The sequence below is a fragment of the Phyllostomus discolor genome, chromosome 7 (genome assembly GCF_004126475.2).
Source record: "Phyllostomus discolor isolate MPI-MPIP mPhyDis1 chromosome 7, mPhyDis1.pri.v3, whole genome shotgun sequence".
In the NCBI taxonomy this organism is placed as follows: domain Eukaryota; kingdom Metazoa; phylum Chordata; class Mammalia; order Chiroptera; family Phyllostomidae; genus Phyllostomus; species Phyllostomus discolor.
The window spans coordinates 38,859,687-38,875,077 of NC_040909.2; the positions used below are offsets into that span (position 1 = coordinate 38,859,687).

Consider the following 15,391-nt stretch of genomic DNA (forward strand, 5'->3'; position numbering starts at 1 on the left):
TGATGTGCGTCCCACCACTCCAGGTGCACCCTGCAGCAGGACTGCGCCAACTCCAGCCAGCAGCATTTCTGGACCAGTGCCAGCGAGGGCCCCGGCCGCTGTCCCACCATGACGGTCCTGCCCGCCGAGATCGACGTGCACCGGGAGTACCCAGTGAGTGGGGGGCCGGAGCCCACTTTGGGGGGACACAGGGTGGGGAGTTGCCCTTCCCCTGGCACCCAAGCTATGCGAGGTGGGGACTTCTGCCTTTAGTGCCCCAGGGACCTGGGGACAGATTGTGATGTAGGGAGAGTGACTGGGTTTTCCTGAGCATGTAACAAGTGCCAGAACGTGCTGTGTGCATGCTGTTCACCTCTGTTAGGGTTGTCACACAACCCTGCGTAGATGCTTTTAACATCCCCATTTTGTACATGAGGAAACTGAGGCACAGAGAGGTAAATGGACTTGCTCAAGGTCATTCAGCTAGGGAGTGGCAGAGCTGGGATTTGAACTCATGTGGGCAGGTTCCAGAGTCCCAAGAAGGGCCCAAATTGCAGGATGGGAGAAGAATGAGCCCCATCACCACCTCACCTTTATGCCTTTCCGGGCCCCTGTGCAAGGGAGGGGGTGGAGGGACCACCAAGTGCCAGGCTGCTCTTTCTCCTTCTCAGAAACGGATGCATCTGTAGCATGGGGGCAGGTGTCTCTCCCCTCACCTGTGCCCAAGAGGGCCTAGAGCCACCGCAGCCCCCACCCTGCCCACAGAAGGCACTGCTGGGAAGAGGGTGGTCCAGACCCTGATAGAGGGCTGGGGCAGAGGAGCACACGGGCCTGAGGCCTACCCACCCCCGCCCTCAGTGACTTTGCTGAGGCTGGTGTCCTCATCTGTCACCTGTGGGGAGGTGATGGTTCTAATGGGTCAGGTGGGGCCTGGGCCTCCTCCAAGCCCCCCTTTGCATTATATTGCACGCCACAGTTCTGCATGCGCCTCAGCTCATCCAGCAGATGAGGCATAGGTTCGCCCGTCCATCCGTCTATCCGTCCATTTATTCATTTGGGATATCATGGTTCTAGACCCTGGATGGGCATAGCAGTGAACAAGATAGACAAATGCCTGGCCCTTGAGGGGCTGACACTCTCCCAGGGTGAGGGAGAATGAATGAGGTGACGTGTCAGGGTGGTGGTGGTGAGTGCTGTGGGGAGAAACGGCAGAACAGAGAGGGGGCAAAGGTAGAGTCAGGGGTGCTGACGGTTTAGAGCAGGTCAGGGTCGGGAGCTCACTGCAAAGGTGACGTTCGAGTAAAGATACGAAGCAGGTGAGCCAAGGTGAATGTCTGGGGAGGGGATTCTGGGGAGAGGGACCTGATGGTGCAAAGGCCCTGTGGTGAGAACAAGGTTGGTGGGTTTGAGAGTATTAGGGGTGGGGTCAGAGAGGTCATGGGCCAGATCATGCAGTGCCTCTTGGCTACTGTAAGATCAGTTCCATTTGCAGGAAGAGGGGCTGGGGGAGAGACTGAAGCCCCAAGGTCACATGTAGGCCGCAAGCAGAGTCCCAGCCACCGCACCACTGCGGGTTCTCCCAGGGTTGCCGGGCTGGGGGTAGGGCTGTGAGGGGAGGGCTGCCCTGTGCCCTCCAGCTAAAGGTCCCTCGCCTCCAGGGCATGATCCTCCAGATCTCTGGCAGCCTGCCCAGCCTCAGTGGCCTGGAGATGGCTTGTGACTATGGCAACAACATCCGCACTGAGGTCCAGGTCCCAGGCCCTGCCTTTGGTCACCAGATCGCCTACTGCAAACTCTTACCGAAGACCCAGTTCCCCGCCTTCCTGCCCCACCAAGGTAAGCTCTCCATTCACTGGACTGTGGGGCAGCCGTCTGGGGGCCCTCAGATGCCCAGCCCCTGAGGGGTGTAATGGTGGATCTCAGGCATGGAGGTCCTGATATCACAGCCTCTAATGTCAGTGGAGACCCCTGCCCCCTTGTCCTTCTCTCCCCCCATCCATTCCAGACCATGTGACCGTGGAGATGTCCGTGAGGGTCAATGGGCGGAGCATCGTCAGGGCCAATTTCACCATCTATGACTGCAGTCGCATCGGACAGGTGTACCCCCACACGGCGTGAGTGGGCTGGGGGCTTGCTTCCGGGTGGTGGGAGGAGGTTTTCTCTCCTAGGGAGGCCATTGAAAGAAAAGTGATAGGGTCCCAGAAGTAGATATGACCTGCAGTTGTTCACTTGCCAGCTCATTTATTCGGACAACAAACTCTTACCACCCAAGTGTCTGTCCTCTGTAAGTACCTAGTCTGGTAGGGGTGGAGAGAAATGCTTTGATTATACTTAATCTAGTCTCCTAAAGGCCCTGCTTGCCTATTTCCTCTTTGCATACCTCTCGCAGCAGGGAACTCACTACCTTACAAAGTACAGAACCCTTTCTGGGAGCCCTGATGATGAGAAACACATTCTTCCCTTGTGCTGGGATCTGCCTCCTGGATTGCAGTTGCAGGGGGCAGGGGTGAAGGGAGGGCCGGGGTCCTGAGTATCTGAGGGGCCCCCTTGTCTTCCAGCTGCACCAGCTGCCTGTCAGCACAGTGGCCCTGTTTCTGGTGCACCCAGGAGCATGCCTGCGTCTCCAACCAGTCTCAGTGTGAGGCTGCACCGAATCCCACGGTAAGCCAGGCCTGGGGGACACCCTCTGCCTTCCCTGTTTCATTACCTTTTCTTAAATGTAATGTGTTGAGAACATTTCCACGTCATTAAACTGTCTTCTTTGGCACTGGACTTCACAGCCGGGCTGGGCCCGGCGCACAGCAGCGCACTTACCCGGTCCTGCTGTCGGACGTGCAGACCGCTTTGCGTCTCTTTTTCGCATGCTAACGTAGTCAGGGTGCTGTGAGCGTTCCTGACTGTTCCCTGCACACCAGTTCTTAAAAATGGCATTTTGGGGAGCAAGTGTGGTCATATTTTCCACACCTTTAGCTCAGTGGCCCTCCAGAAAGACTAAGCCAGTCTGTACTCTCACCTGCAATAGGAGGGCCCCTTTCCACAGAGCGTACTGGCTGGGTTTTAGTTTCACCTTCAACATTTTCAGCAACCCTAAGGGGGGTGCCAGACTTGGATCTTGAATCCACACTGCTCCTTCTAAGCCCACGTTCTCCATTTCCCCAGACGAGGAGCTGGGCTGAAAGGCCCCTGCCTCGGTCTCTCTGTTGGCACTGGGAAGCCAGGGCAGGGGATGCCGGGCTCTCCCTGGGTCGAGAGGACATGCTGCCTCAGGAACCACACACCCCCAGGTTCTTCTGCTTTGCTCATGGTGGTCCCCTGGGCTCCACAGACTGATTCTGCGCTGGCCGTGGGCCAGGCCCTCCCCAGTGCTAGGAGATGGCTGGATTTAATCAATTACACTGGGGCCGGGTGTGTTGGGAGAGTGGGGAATAGGAGGAAAAATACAAACGGAAATGCCACATACCTTTCGTTAGTTGTTTCTGGGGTGTGTTCACTTCAGGGTGGCCTCTCTCGCCTTAACCCAAAGGGCCTCAAAGGCCACTCCAAGCTTTGTGCCAGGGATGACCAAATGGGATTCCTGAGACTTTGGCTGGAGTGGTACTGCCCAGCCAGGTGGGATGGTTGGACCGGGGGTGGGGCCCCTGGGTCCTGAGACCACAGCTCATCTCCTGTCAGACCTGACTGCTGGGCGCGCTGACTCGTATCAGGGCTGCGAGGGGCCAGGGCGAGATCCCGAGCTCCTGCCTGCCACGCATCTCTCTAGGAAAGGGATGTTTCCGCCCGTTTTCCAGATGGTACAACTGAGGTGTAGTCAGCATGCCCCAGGGGCCCTGGCTCTCAGCAGAAGGTGGCCACTGGGGCCCCATTCTAGACATGCATTCCAGCAGCTGCCCCAGCCTCTTGGCACTAGGCTCAGAGAACCTCGTCAGGAAGCCTCGAAGCCTTGTCTGTCCACAGCAGGTACCATGCATGGCCCACACCTGGACTCTTTCAGTCTCAGCACCCGCTGCCTGAGCCTCAGAAGTGCTTTGAGGAAGAAGAGTCCAGCGACAGCAAAGCATAACTCAGAGCAGTGAGGCAATAATGTGGGTCTCCAGCTCTAGGGGAGGCCCAGTGGAGGCCGTGTGGGGAGGCCCCAAGCCTCTGCACTGGATGTTGGGATCTCCAGCCTGGGCTGACCAGGACTCCTGATCTTGTCTGGGGTCCACATCTTCCAGCCCGTGGCCCAGGGCAGTGTACATAGCGGGAAGCATCTGAGCTGGCGGCCAGCCTCCTGTGTGTAAGTTGAGGGGTAGTGAGGCAAAGGGGACCCAGCCTCAACACAGTGCATTCAGTATTTATTAAACACTTGTATACCTGGGTCCATACTGGGCACTGGGAAAGAACCCAGTTAGCCACAGTTCTATACTCCCCGTGAGGAGCCAAGACCTGAGTTGTGAGTTATGACTGCATGGTTCTGGGAAAGCCACTGAAACTCTTGATGCCAGTTTCCCCATCTGTAAAGTGGGGCCTACTTCAAAGGCTGTGGTGGGGGTCTGAAATTATACCTGCCAGGCATTCACTTCATACTTGGCACATAGTAAGTGCTCACTGAAAGGCTAGGTGGGCCAGGAGGACTTTGCTGGGGAGGGTACCTTGGTGCCGGGGTCCTGACATGCACAGGAGCTCACGGCCTGGAGGTGTTTCTCCGGCTGCGCCCTCATAGCCCACTCTCCCCTGGGGCTGTGGCCCTGTGGACCAGGAGCTGGGGTGGGGGCACAGGCAGGGCCTGTCTTCCAGGATTACGGTAATCCAGGAGGAGAAGAGGCAGCCCCTCCCTGGGCCTGTGGAAGGCTCTGAGCTGATGCTTAATTTGCCGTCTAATTGAGTGCCAGTCAGCTGAGGAGGCGCCATGCCTCCAGTTGGGCGGCGGGCTGTGGGGTCTGAACATCCTCCTGGGCTCCTGAGGAGCTGGGAGGAGGCGATGGTCTTGGTCAAAGCCAGGACAGTGTCTCTGGGAAGGCAGGTGCTGGGGCCCGAGTCTTGGGTCACTTCCCTATTTCCCTGTAGGCCCCAGAGGAAGCAGATGGGGTGTGGAGGGTGCTGGTAGCAGGGTTCCAGCTTTTCCGCGGAGGGGAGGAGGTTGAGGATGGTGGCCGCACCCTCCATCTCGAGTCGTCTGAGGGATGGTGTGGCTGCTCTGAGGGTGGCTTCCTCAAGGAGGTGTGACTTTAGGCCTTAGAGGTGAGGAGGGTTTGGCAGATTGGAGGGCGGACTCTCCTGGCGGGGAGCCTGGATGGGCACCCCCGTGAAGGTCGGCTTCATTAGGAGCCAGTGGGGAAAGGGGTTTGGTAGGAACATGGGGGCTGTTTAGGGGAGCTATGGGGATGAGGAAGGTAGAGAGGGGGAACAGGTCAGGTGGGTTCAGGGTCCCTGGGGCTGTCAGTGCTCCCCTTATTGGGATACAAGTCCTCTGCTCTTGAACTTGGTAGAGAATGTGGAGAGTCTGAGAGTTCCAGTGTGGGGACAAGTGAGGCCCTCTGTGAACCAGCATGCCCTGGGCTCGTATCAGGTTTACGGTAGTTCCCCGCATTGCTGCCCCCATGTCTGTCCCCAGTCCTGGTCTCCCAAGTCTGCAGGCCAGGCCCCGTTCCTTGCTCCGGCGAAGGGATAAGCTCCTTGGCTTCTTTCTGAGGCATCAGTGGCTTGGCTTGGTACAGGGAGTCCTCCATCCTTTGTTGCAAGTAGGGAAGCCCTAGTTCAGACTGGCGCCAACTTCAACAGAATTAAGGGCTCATGTGAGTGAAAAGTCTGGTGGGGTGCGGGGGCATTGCCTTCAGCTGGATCCAGGGCTCCGACTATGTGGTCTGGGTCCTCCCACCCCTCCGGGTGGGCTCTGTGCTCAGGCAGGGCCTCCCTCTCAGCAGCATGACAGGCTTCAGGCTGATCCTGATCCCCTGGCAGCTCTGGGAAGCAAGGAGAGCTTTCACTGGTTCTATAGAAGTTCCATAATCGGGTCTCACAGGCTGAATCTCACTGGCTGAACTGGGGTTCCTTATACTCCCTGAACCAATTGCTGAAGCTGGGGTAGCCTGAGACACCCGCCCACTCCTGTGGCTAGGGTATAGACCAGTCTTCCCAAAGCAGAGGCCTGGGGTTGGGGAAGTTCCCCAGAGACCAAGCCAGAGTTGGAGGTGGGTGGTAGGGGCCGGAGGCCAGCAGCAGACACACCGGGTGCTCCCATGGAGGCTTAGCTGACACTGGGGGAGGTGTTAGAGGAGGGCAAAGTGGTGCCAGCACGTTCAGCCTTGGTTCTGATCTGTAGAATGGGTACTGACATTTAAGTGGCTGTGGGTTACAAGGGTCAGGGGAGTCAGGAGGCCCTTGGAGATGGTCCCACGGCATTCCTTCTGGGAGGTCTCTTGTGAGAACTCCCTCTCCCTTGACCCTCATCCCCAGCCCCACGCCTCCCCATCGGCCACCTACCCACGGGGAGGGAGGAGCCGGGGGGACAGAACCACTGGGTCTCCAGCCAGCTGCAGAGTAGAACTGGCAGCAGCCGTGAAACCTGATTGAAAACATGTGGGTTCCAGTTCCTGAAATTCCATGAGGCTCACACGCGAGACGGCGCAGGACAGCGGCTCAGAAAGGGACGGTGACTTGCGTGTGCTCACACGGGGCTGGGGGCCCACACCATCTCCTACCTCCCAGCCCCGCACCGTGGTTGGCTCAGGAGGCCTCCCCAGGCCAGCCGTGTGGTTTCCTCAGCCCAGGCCCCCCTGCTCCGCACCAGCCACCGCTCCCCGCGATGGAAGCCCACCTGTCTGGGCAGGGTTTCTGGCCTGCTGCTCAGCAGAAGGTCTGCACAGCCAGAGCCCTCTAGGCTGCGCATTCCGTCTCGGGCAGCTGTTTGGCGTCTCTGTGCCTCTGTGCCTCTGTTTTCTGTCTGTAAGTGGGAGTCCTGCCTCACAGGGCTGCTGGGAGGAGGATGTGGTGAGGGAACAACAGAGGGCTCAGTGCTGCGGACTGTCCCGCGCACACTGAGAGCGTGTGAGGAGCAGGCTGCTGCCCTGAGCATGCTCACTGGTGGTGGTTGTTGGCAGTGGTGTCCCTTCAGGGTCTGGTTTGATGCTGGACCCTGCGGTTCCCCTCAAGGAGCTCTTTGATTAACAATCAGGGGAAAAAAAACCAGGAAGGCCTTCAAATCACATACCTGGACGCCTTTGGCCCTGGCTGGCGACTTCAGGGTGGCAGATGGATCATCATCGTGTCCCCAACCAGGCGTGGGCGGAGCGGGGCAGGAAGCCCCTGGGCGGGGGTGTCTGGCTCCTCAGCAAGGCTGTGGTTGCTCCAGGGGCCTGCTGCCTCCACCAGTCAGTGTCGGGCTCTGGGAGTGCGAGGAGGCAGGACGTGGCCCACAGGGAGCCTGGGGCAGGATGGGGGCCCGAACCCCCCAGCTCAGACAGGCACTAAGGTGGCCCTGCGGGCACAGCCCTGCCCTGTCTCTGCCCCTTGCCCTTGCCCTGCAGGCAGCCCCTGCCTCTTTGAGCCTCAGGCTCTCTCCTGCCCTCTCTGCCTCCTTCCCTTCCTTCATTTTCTTAAAGTGTGCTTTTTTAATTATGCTGTCACGGTTGCCCTCGTGTTTTCCCTTTGCCCCCCGCCCACCTGCTACCCCCTTCCCTCCAGCAATCGCCACCACTAAGTTCATGTCCATGGGTCGTGCGTGTAAGTTCTTTGGCTTCCCCATTTCCTATACTGTTCTTAACCTACCCCTGTCTATTTTGTACCTACCAGTTATGCTTCTTATTCCCTGTGCCTTTTCCCCAACTCTCCCCTCTCCCCATCCCCACTGATAACCCTCCATGTGATCTCCATTTCTGTGATTCTGTTTCTCTTCCAGTTGTTTGCTCAGTTTTTTGTTTCTGTTTTGTAGTTTCAGTTGTTGATAGTTGTGAGTCTGTTGTCATTCTTTTCCTTCCTTTTTTGAAGGAGCCTCAGTGGCCTGCCTTTGTCACGGGAATGGTGATGCCCAGCCCCCCACCCCCCACCCTGCCCCCCGGGAGCTGGTGCCTCTGCCCAGGGCTGGGACTCGAACCCAGGCAGCGGGGAAGGGCTGTCTGTCTTCTGGAGCCTGCTGGCACCAGGGTCCATCCTTGCAACCCGTTTATCATGGGCCATTTGGAACGCTGGGGTTTCTTTTTTCTTTTCTTTTAAAAAAAGATTTATTTATTTATTTTTAGGGTGAGGGGATGGGAGGGAGAAAGGGAGGGAGAGAGACATTGAAGTGAGAGAGAAACACCGATTGGTTACCTCTCGTACCCGCCCCAGCTGGGGACTGGACCCGCAGCCCAGGCACGTGCCCTGCCTGGGAATCGGACCAGCACCCTGTCGCTTTGTGGGATGACTCCCGTCCAGCTGAGCCACACTGGCCAGGGCAAGTCTTGGGTTTCTCCTCTCTGAATCATTTACCATGTGTCATCTGGAAACCAGCATTCCAGAGCTGGGTGGGGTCTCGGAGAGTGGGCACAGCCCCCCATTTCACAGTCGAGAAAGATGGGGCCCAGGGACAAGGAGGGGGCTGCTCCTCGACCTCAGCCTCCTAGCCTCCTCTGAGAGGCACGGGAGGGGTCCAGCTCTACCACTGGGCAGGTTATTTCATGTGCCTTCTCTGTGCCTCAGTTTTCTCATCTGTAAAATGGATCCAGTGTACTGTCCTGCTCATGGAGTCACCACGAGGACCAAATGAGGTGGTGTAGGACCCTCTGGCACGTGGCCCGCGGTGCTGGTGGATCTTAAGGAGTTTCTCACTAGTGTTTTCTCACCACTCCGGCTGATGGGCGCCTGGGGGAAGCAGGACTGCTCTGGCAGGCTGGGGGCGTCATGAAGCCTGTCTCTTCTGAAAGACACCCCCATCACCCCCACCTCCTTGTGTTTTGACTGCAGAGCCCTCAGCACTGTCCCCAGATCCTGCCTTCGCCCCTGGCACCCATGCCCACGGGTGGCTCCCAGACCATCCCTGTGCGTCTGGCTAATGCCGCCTTCTTCCAGGTGAGTGCAGGCTGGGCTGAGGTGGGATGGAGCCGAGGGCCGGGAGACCTCAGTCCAGGGTGGGGCCTCATGCTGTGGGCCCACCACTGTGTTTTGGTTTCCTTGCTCTGAGTTGCTGGGTTCTGTTAGAGAAAGGCCCACTCCGGTTGCATGGTTGCACGGGAAAAGGGGGAAAAGGAAGTGGGTAGTGAGGGCTAGGCCAAGGGGATAGCAGGCCACCAGTAGCCTGAGGGAAACCCCGGCCAGGACCCCCAGACTCCCCTTAAGATCCCCTGGCAGAGCTGGGCCCCAGCCCATGGTGCGCACTGCCCACATGTACAGTGCCCTGCCTGACCCCTTGGCTCAACTGTGACCCTGGTCACAGCTGCCCAGTTGTGGCTGCCAGGTCTTCCCTGGAGCATGCCCAGAGAACCTCTTTGCTGCCGCAAGCTCCATTGTCCAGATGGGAAAAAATGAGGCCCAGTACAGGATGTAGGTGCCCCAGGTCACATGACATCGGGCTAGACTTGCACCTTAGCCCTGGACTCCCAATCAAGTGCTCTTCCCTGCAACCAGCCCTCCCTTCCCCCATTGCCCATCTGGGCTGGGGGAGGGGACGCCACCCTTTTCTGGGTCCCTTCTGGGTGGGAAGCGTTGATGAGTCCTGGAAGTGTGCCAGCCACCCCTTCCCCAGCTCCTGGGGATTCGCCATCTGTCGCTTTCACGGGGGAGCCGGGGCCTGTTGTCACACGTGGGGGCCACGTGCCGGGCATCTGGGATGCGTTGGGCAGCCTCCCGGCTGGGCTGGAGTTCTCTGAGGGGCAGGCGGGGTCCCTGTCCTTGGCCCTCAAACTCCACCCTGTAGTAGTTGGGGCTGAGCCTCCCGGAGCCTCCAGGCATCTGGGTCCACATGGACGGCAGGCAGTGCCGCTTCCCTGGGCTGCAGGAACCTGGCATGGGGCAGCCTGCGCCCTGGGTTTGGGCCCTGGCTGCCGCTTTCTGGCTGTGTAATTGGGGGGCGTGTGCCTACCCTTACTGGACCTCAGTGGCCCTGGCCCTCCTGTCCCCAGGCCAGGCCTGCCTCCAGGACACAGGGTGGGGTGGGCATAGCCCCCTGTTGGGTTCTGCAGCAGTCCTGTTTGCCGAGCCTGTACCCTGGGGACCCCCAGGACAGACCGGACCTGCTGTCCCCAAGGTGGCCGAGGCCTGAGCTCAGGCACTCAGGAGACAGAACCACCTCTCAGCTCAGTGTGGCAGGGGACAAATGAGCTTTCAGCCCTGTCAACAGCCACTTTCCTGTGTAAGCTTCAGAGCAAAGGGAGGAAGGGGAAAGGTTGCTGACCTGCCTTCTCCTCAGGGTGTCACATCTGCCAGTGATAGGGTCATAAACAGGAAGTCCTGCCACGCGGCTAGACTAACACTCATGAAACCCGAGTTTGTTCACTCAGCAAATATTTACTGATGCTCATACCCAGAAGCCCTGTCAAACTGGGCCAAGGGCCAGATGAGACTGAGGAATTGAGCCCTGTTTATTCATTCAACAAACATTTATTGAGCACCTCCTGTGTACAAATAACAGCCAGCAGCTAGTAGGCACCCACAGTGTGCAACCTACTAAAGATACGTGAGTCCAGTTTTCTCAGCCACCCTGCAGAGTTGGGAAGCTCGTTTCATTGCAGAGTTTAGAAAACCAAGGCTCAAAGAGGAGGACCACATGCCTAGGGTTGCACAGCTAGGATGTAGCAGAGACGGGATTTGAACCAGGGCTTGTGTGAGGCAGAACCTGAGCTCTTTCAGCTGTCATCAGCCGCCCTTGGAGGTATCAGAGGGGCCAGGACCCAACCTCAGCCTTTCCTAGTGGGTGGGCGGAGGTGGGGACAGCCTGGGCACCAGGATCAGGGCAGTCTTTGATATTCAGGGCGGTGGGCAAGGCTGTAGGAGCTTAATAGAGCCTCCACACACCGCCACACAGTTACTGCTGAGTGAGCGGGTGGGTGGGTGGGTGATCGAATGAGGGGTGCCCCCTGCTCTGAGGGGCGTCAGGGAAGGCTTTAGAATGTTTGAGCTGGGTTCGGAGGGCTGGGTGGAGTTTCGCTGGGTGACAAGATGAAAGGTGAGCCTTTCCAGTGGAAGAACGAGGTCATCCACGCCATGCCCTCGAGTGTCCTGGTCTGTCTGGGCGCGGACCCTGTGGGCAGAGATGGGGGTGTTCAAGTTCAGAGAGCTGCTGGACTCTCACTGGGACGAGCCTTGAATGCCGGTCACGCCACAGTCAGTGCCCTGCGAGCTGACTAAGGCCCTTGGTGAGGCCCCTAGGAGACGCCGAGGAGGCTGTCAGTGGCCCGGAGAGCACAAGGCTGACGCTCTAGGTGCCCTGCGCTCCCTGCCTCCCTCCGGCACTGTCCACGGAGGCGAGGAAGGACGTTCTGGAGGAGCATGCAGCCCAGGCACGGGGCCCCCACGTGTGACGGCCGGCCCGCTGGCCCGGGCAGCAGTCTGTGATGTCCAGATGGAGTTGGAGGGCAGCGGGTGCTGATCTCACTCTCGCTGCACCACCCCCTGTTCCCACAGAGTGCTGCCCTCGAATGCAGTTTCGGGCAGGAGGAGGTCTTTGAGGTCGTGTGGGTGAATGAGTCAGCTATACTCTGTGACCAAGTGGTGGTGAGTGGTGTGGCTCCAGAGGGGGGCAAGGGGGGCCCCCCGGCAAGTCCACATGTGGCACTGCCTCCTTCCCCTCTCACCTCCCTCCTCCTTCGGGCCCCCACCCAGCAGCCCTGCCCTATTCTGTCTCCCTGACGTCCCGTCCTCTGGATCAGAGACCGACCGTCACCTCCACCCCTCACGCTTTCCCTGTCCTTTTGCAGCTGCACACGACCCAGAAGAGCCAGGTGTTTCCGCTCAGCCTCCAGCTGAAGGGACCGCCAGCCCGTTTCCTGGACAGCCCTGACCCCATGACAGGTCAGAGCCCCCAACCACTTGATGTGGCCACACGGGACTCAGCTCCCAGGGGCTGGGGCTCCACTTTGGAGGGGAGGGTGTCTCATCCACTGCTCACTGTATAGTCACACCTGTCCCACCTCGCCATTCCCCAATACACACCGGTAGGCACCAGCCCTGCCATTCAGTGCCCCGTCGTTTAGTACTTCTACTGAGCAGCTGGGCCAGGTACCGCGCCCTCAGGCCGCCTCTGTGCCAATGGCCGTGCAGCCTCGGGCATGCACCTCCCCCCCTTCCTAAGCCTCAGTGTCCCCATGTGGAGTGAGGGCACAGGCCCTTCTGCAAAGGGCTCAGTGAGGACTTGCTGAGGGGACGCACACAAAGCCGTACAAGGGTGTCCAGGGCACAGCCGGTGCCCCAGACTGGCATTTGGCGTCCTTGCTGTTTTCATGCGTTTGACAGCTCTCCCAGGGCCTGTCTGTTCAGGGGCAGGGCGTCTCAGACGTTCCTAGCGAACATGGGGTCCTCACATGCCCACTGTGAAGGCTTCAGATCGGCCCACACACCAAGGCCCTGGAGAGGCCTCCCTGTGTGCCTCCTTGGGCCACTCTGGGCCTGGGGCCGAGAGAGCCCATGCTGCTCAGAGTCTCCCCAGCACCCTGGGGCTCCGCTGCAGGTAAAGAGACCCACTCAGGCCTGGGTGTGAGTCCCAGTTCTGCCACTCAGGCTGTGTGACCTTGGCCAGTCACTCTACCTCTCTGAGCCTCATCTCTTGTCCGACAAATGGGGCTAATAAGCAGCTCCCATCTGATGGAATCATGGTGAGGATGGATGACCTTAATGAGGCTGTGGCTGCAATGGGCTTAGCACAGGCCCCAGAGGGTCTGGGGAAAGTACTAAGAACGCCTGGGGGTCCTGACCCTCAGAACCAGGACCCACCTCTGGGTGGGACACCCAGTGCATGGGTGAGTGTGGAGGGGACGGCAGTAATGGGGGGCCGACCCATGCCGCCTCCGCGTCTTTTCCAGTGGAGGTCTACAACTGCGCCATGGGCAGCCCCGACTGTTCCCAGTGCCTGGGTCGGGAGGACCTAGGCCACCTGTGTGTGTGGAGTGACGGCTGCCGCCTCCGGGGGCCCCTGCAGCCCATGACCGGCACCTGCCCCGCCCCTGAGATCCGGGCGGTAAGCACCTCCCCCGTGGAAGCCCCTGCGTGTGCCCAACACGGGCTCATGGGCCTGAAGCACAGGGGCCTGCACACAGCCCGGCACACGCGTGCACTGGCACCAGCCGAACATTGGGTGCCGGGCCCCTGCAGTGCCGGAGACACAGCAGTGAGCAAAGCACGGTGCCTGCCCTGGTGGAGCTAATGTTTTAACGGGGGATGGGTAAGGGACCAATTCATACGGGGAAGGTAGTGAGTACCGTGGAGAAAAATAGTGGGGCCGGGGCACTGGGGGTCAGGTGGAGGAGACGGCCGAGTGAGGGAAACCTTGATGACACGGTGACAACTGAGGATGCTCTTTACTCCCAGGCCTCCGTCTTAATGAAGAAAAGCGTCTCAGAGACGGATTCTGATTGGTTTAGCCTGGGTCAGGGGCCCACCCCAGGCCCAGTCAGCTCTGCCTGGGGTGCAGGGTCGTACGGTCAGCTGTGACCACTGAGAACGGGCTTTGGTGTCCTCAGGAGACCCACGCTCCCGCTAAATAGCTTTGGCTCTATCCATACGCTCTGTGTCCCCAGACGCTCGTGGGCTTAATGACACAATAACACACACTCATGCTTCCTGGCAGCCCCGGTGTTCTCAGAGTCTCCCCTGGTGGCCCTCCAGGTGCCTGTGACAGTGGCGGGGACCCCTGCCAGCATCCCTGCCTCAGATCCCCATCCGCCCCTCTCTCTCTCACCTGGCAGATTGAGCCCCTGAGTGGCCCCTTGGATGGTGGGACCCTGTTGACCATCCGAGGCAGGAACCTGGGCCGGCGGCTTAGCGACGTGGCCCACGGCGTGTGGATTGGCGGCGTGGCCTGTGAGCCGCTGGCTGACAGATACACAGTGTCAGAAGAGTAAGTAGTGGGCCGTCCCTGGGGTTGTGTGAGTGACCTCTAGGCCCCGCTCCACTGGGCAGTGCCAGCCGCACCTCTGCCCTCCCTTCTCCCCTTGGCCGTCCCTTCTGTCCCCCTGAAGTTGCTCACTGTCAGTTCTCCCGGACTTGGCTCAAGCTTTTCCCACCACACATCATGCCCTTTTCCACTCAGCACACCACTCTATCCTTAAGTGCCTGCTCCTCTGGGAAGCCCTCCTGTGTTTTCCTAGGCCAGCCCAACTTCCCGGGAAGCCTCATTCTGATGAAAGTAGTGTGCAGTTGAGAAAGGATGGGGCTGCTGGCGAGGGCCAAAGCCCTGGGCCTGTAGGTGTGGGGCTTGGCCCAGGGGACCTTCAGGAAACCTCCGGGAGCAGGGAACGAGTGAACAGGATTTCCTTCCAGGAGCCTGTACGTCAGGCTTGCAGATAAGGCGTCCAGCCCAGCCAGTGTTCCCGTGGTCACAGAACCTCCAAGGGCCCTAGGAGACTGTCTTGTCTACCCCCTTGTCTTATAGCTGCAGAGTTGTGGGAGACTTGTAGGGTAGGGGGTGTCCCCAGGAAGAGCCAGGGTGACAGTTGGGGGACTCAGTCGCTGTTTTCTAACTAAGAGGGAACTTGGGGTAGTGCCCATGGTGTGCCCCGCAGAATGCCAGCCCCAGCAGTGAGTGGGAGGGGCGGGCGGTGGGTGCAAGGATGGGGAGGTCACCCCGGGGTGCAGTGGGAGGCCCTCTTCAGGGGAGAAGCAGGGCGGCGCCCACAGTCCCCCGGACCCGCTGGCTGCTCCCCTCACCAACGCCGCCTCCCCCAGGATCGTGTGTGTCACGGGGCCAGCCGCAGGGGCCTTCTCAGACGTGGTGACTGTCAACGCCTCCAAGGAGGGCAGGTCGCGGGAGCGCTTCTCCTATGTGGTAAGGGAGGCCACAGCCCACCATCCCGCCCACCCTGCTGGGCACACACCCCAGGGGCTAGCCCAAGGCCCGACCACCTGCCTTCCACCCCGCAGCTGCCCCTGGTCCACTCCCTGGAGCCTGCCATGGGCCCCAAGGCCGGCGGCACCAGGATCACGATCCACGGGAGCGACCTCCACGTGGGCTCCGAGCTCCAGGTCCTGCTGAACAACACGGAGCCCTGCGCGGAGCTTGTGTGAGGAAGCCCCTGCGCCCCAGCTGCCCCTCCTTCCCATAGAAACCATGCGGCCGGGGGGCTGGCCAGGTGGGGATGCTACCCTGGCATCAAGTGTCACCCCTTGGCCAAGCCCCTTCCCCTCTCTGAGCCTCTGTTTCCTCATCTGGTAAGAACAGTACCAGTGCGTTGTGGGAAGTACTCCGTGCCTAGCACAGAGTAGGTGCTCCATAAATGACAGCCACAGTAAAATGGTGATGATTGCATAC

General features: G+C 59.6%; 1 protein-coding gene across 1 annotated transcript in view; it reads left to right on the top strand.

Moving 5' to 3' along the window:
- Window positions 1-15,391, top strand: part of PLXND1 (plexin D1) — a 52,413-nt gene that overhangs the window by 20,182 nt on the left and 16,840 nt on the right. Inside the window, exons 5-15 of the mRNA XM_028518039.2 lie at window positions 24-153; window positions 1,638-1,815; window positions 1,985-2,093; window positions 2,538-2,640; window positions 8,899-9,003; window positions 11,554-11,643; window positions 11,847-11,940; window positions 12,948-13,102; window positions 13,830-13,981; window positions 14,809-14,908; window positions 15,004-15,143. Coding sequence (XP_028373840.1) covers window positions 24-153; window positions 1,638-1,815; window positions 1,985-2,093; window positions 2,538-2,640; window positions 8,899-9,003; window positions 11,554-11,643; window positions 11,847-11,940; window positions 12,948-13,102; window positions 13,830-13,981; window positions 14,809-14,908; window positions 15,004-15,143 — 1,356 coding nt within the window. The remainder of the gene's footprint in view (window positions 1-23; window positions 154-1,637; window positions 1,816-1,984; window positions 2,094-2,537; window positions 2,641-8,898; window positions 9,004-11,553; window positions 11,644-11,846; window positions 11,941-12,947; window positions 13,103-13,829; window positions 13,982-14,808; window positions 14,909-15,003; window positions 15,144-15,391) is intronic.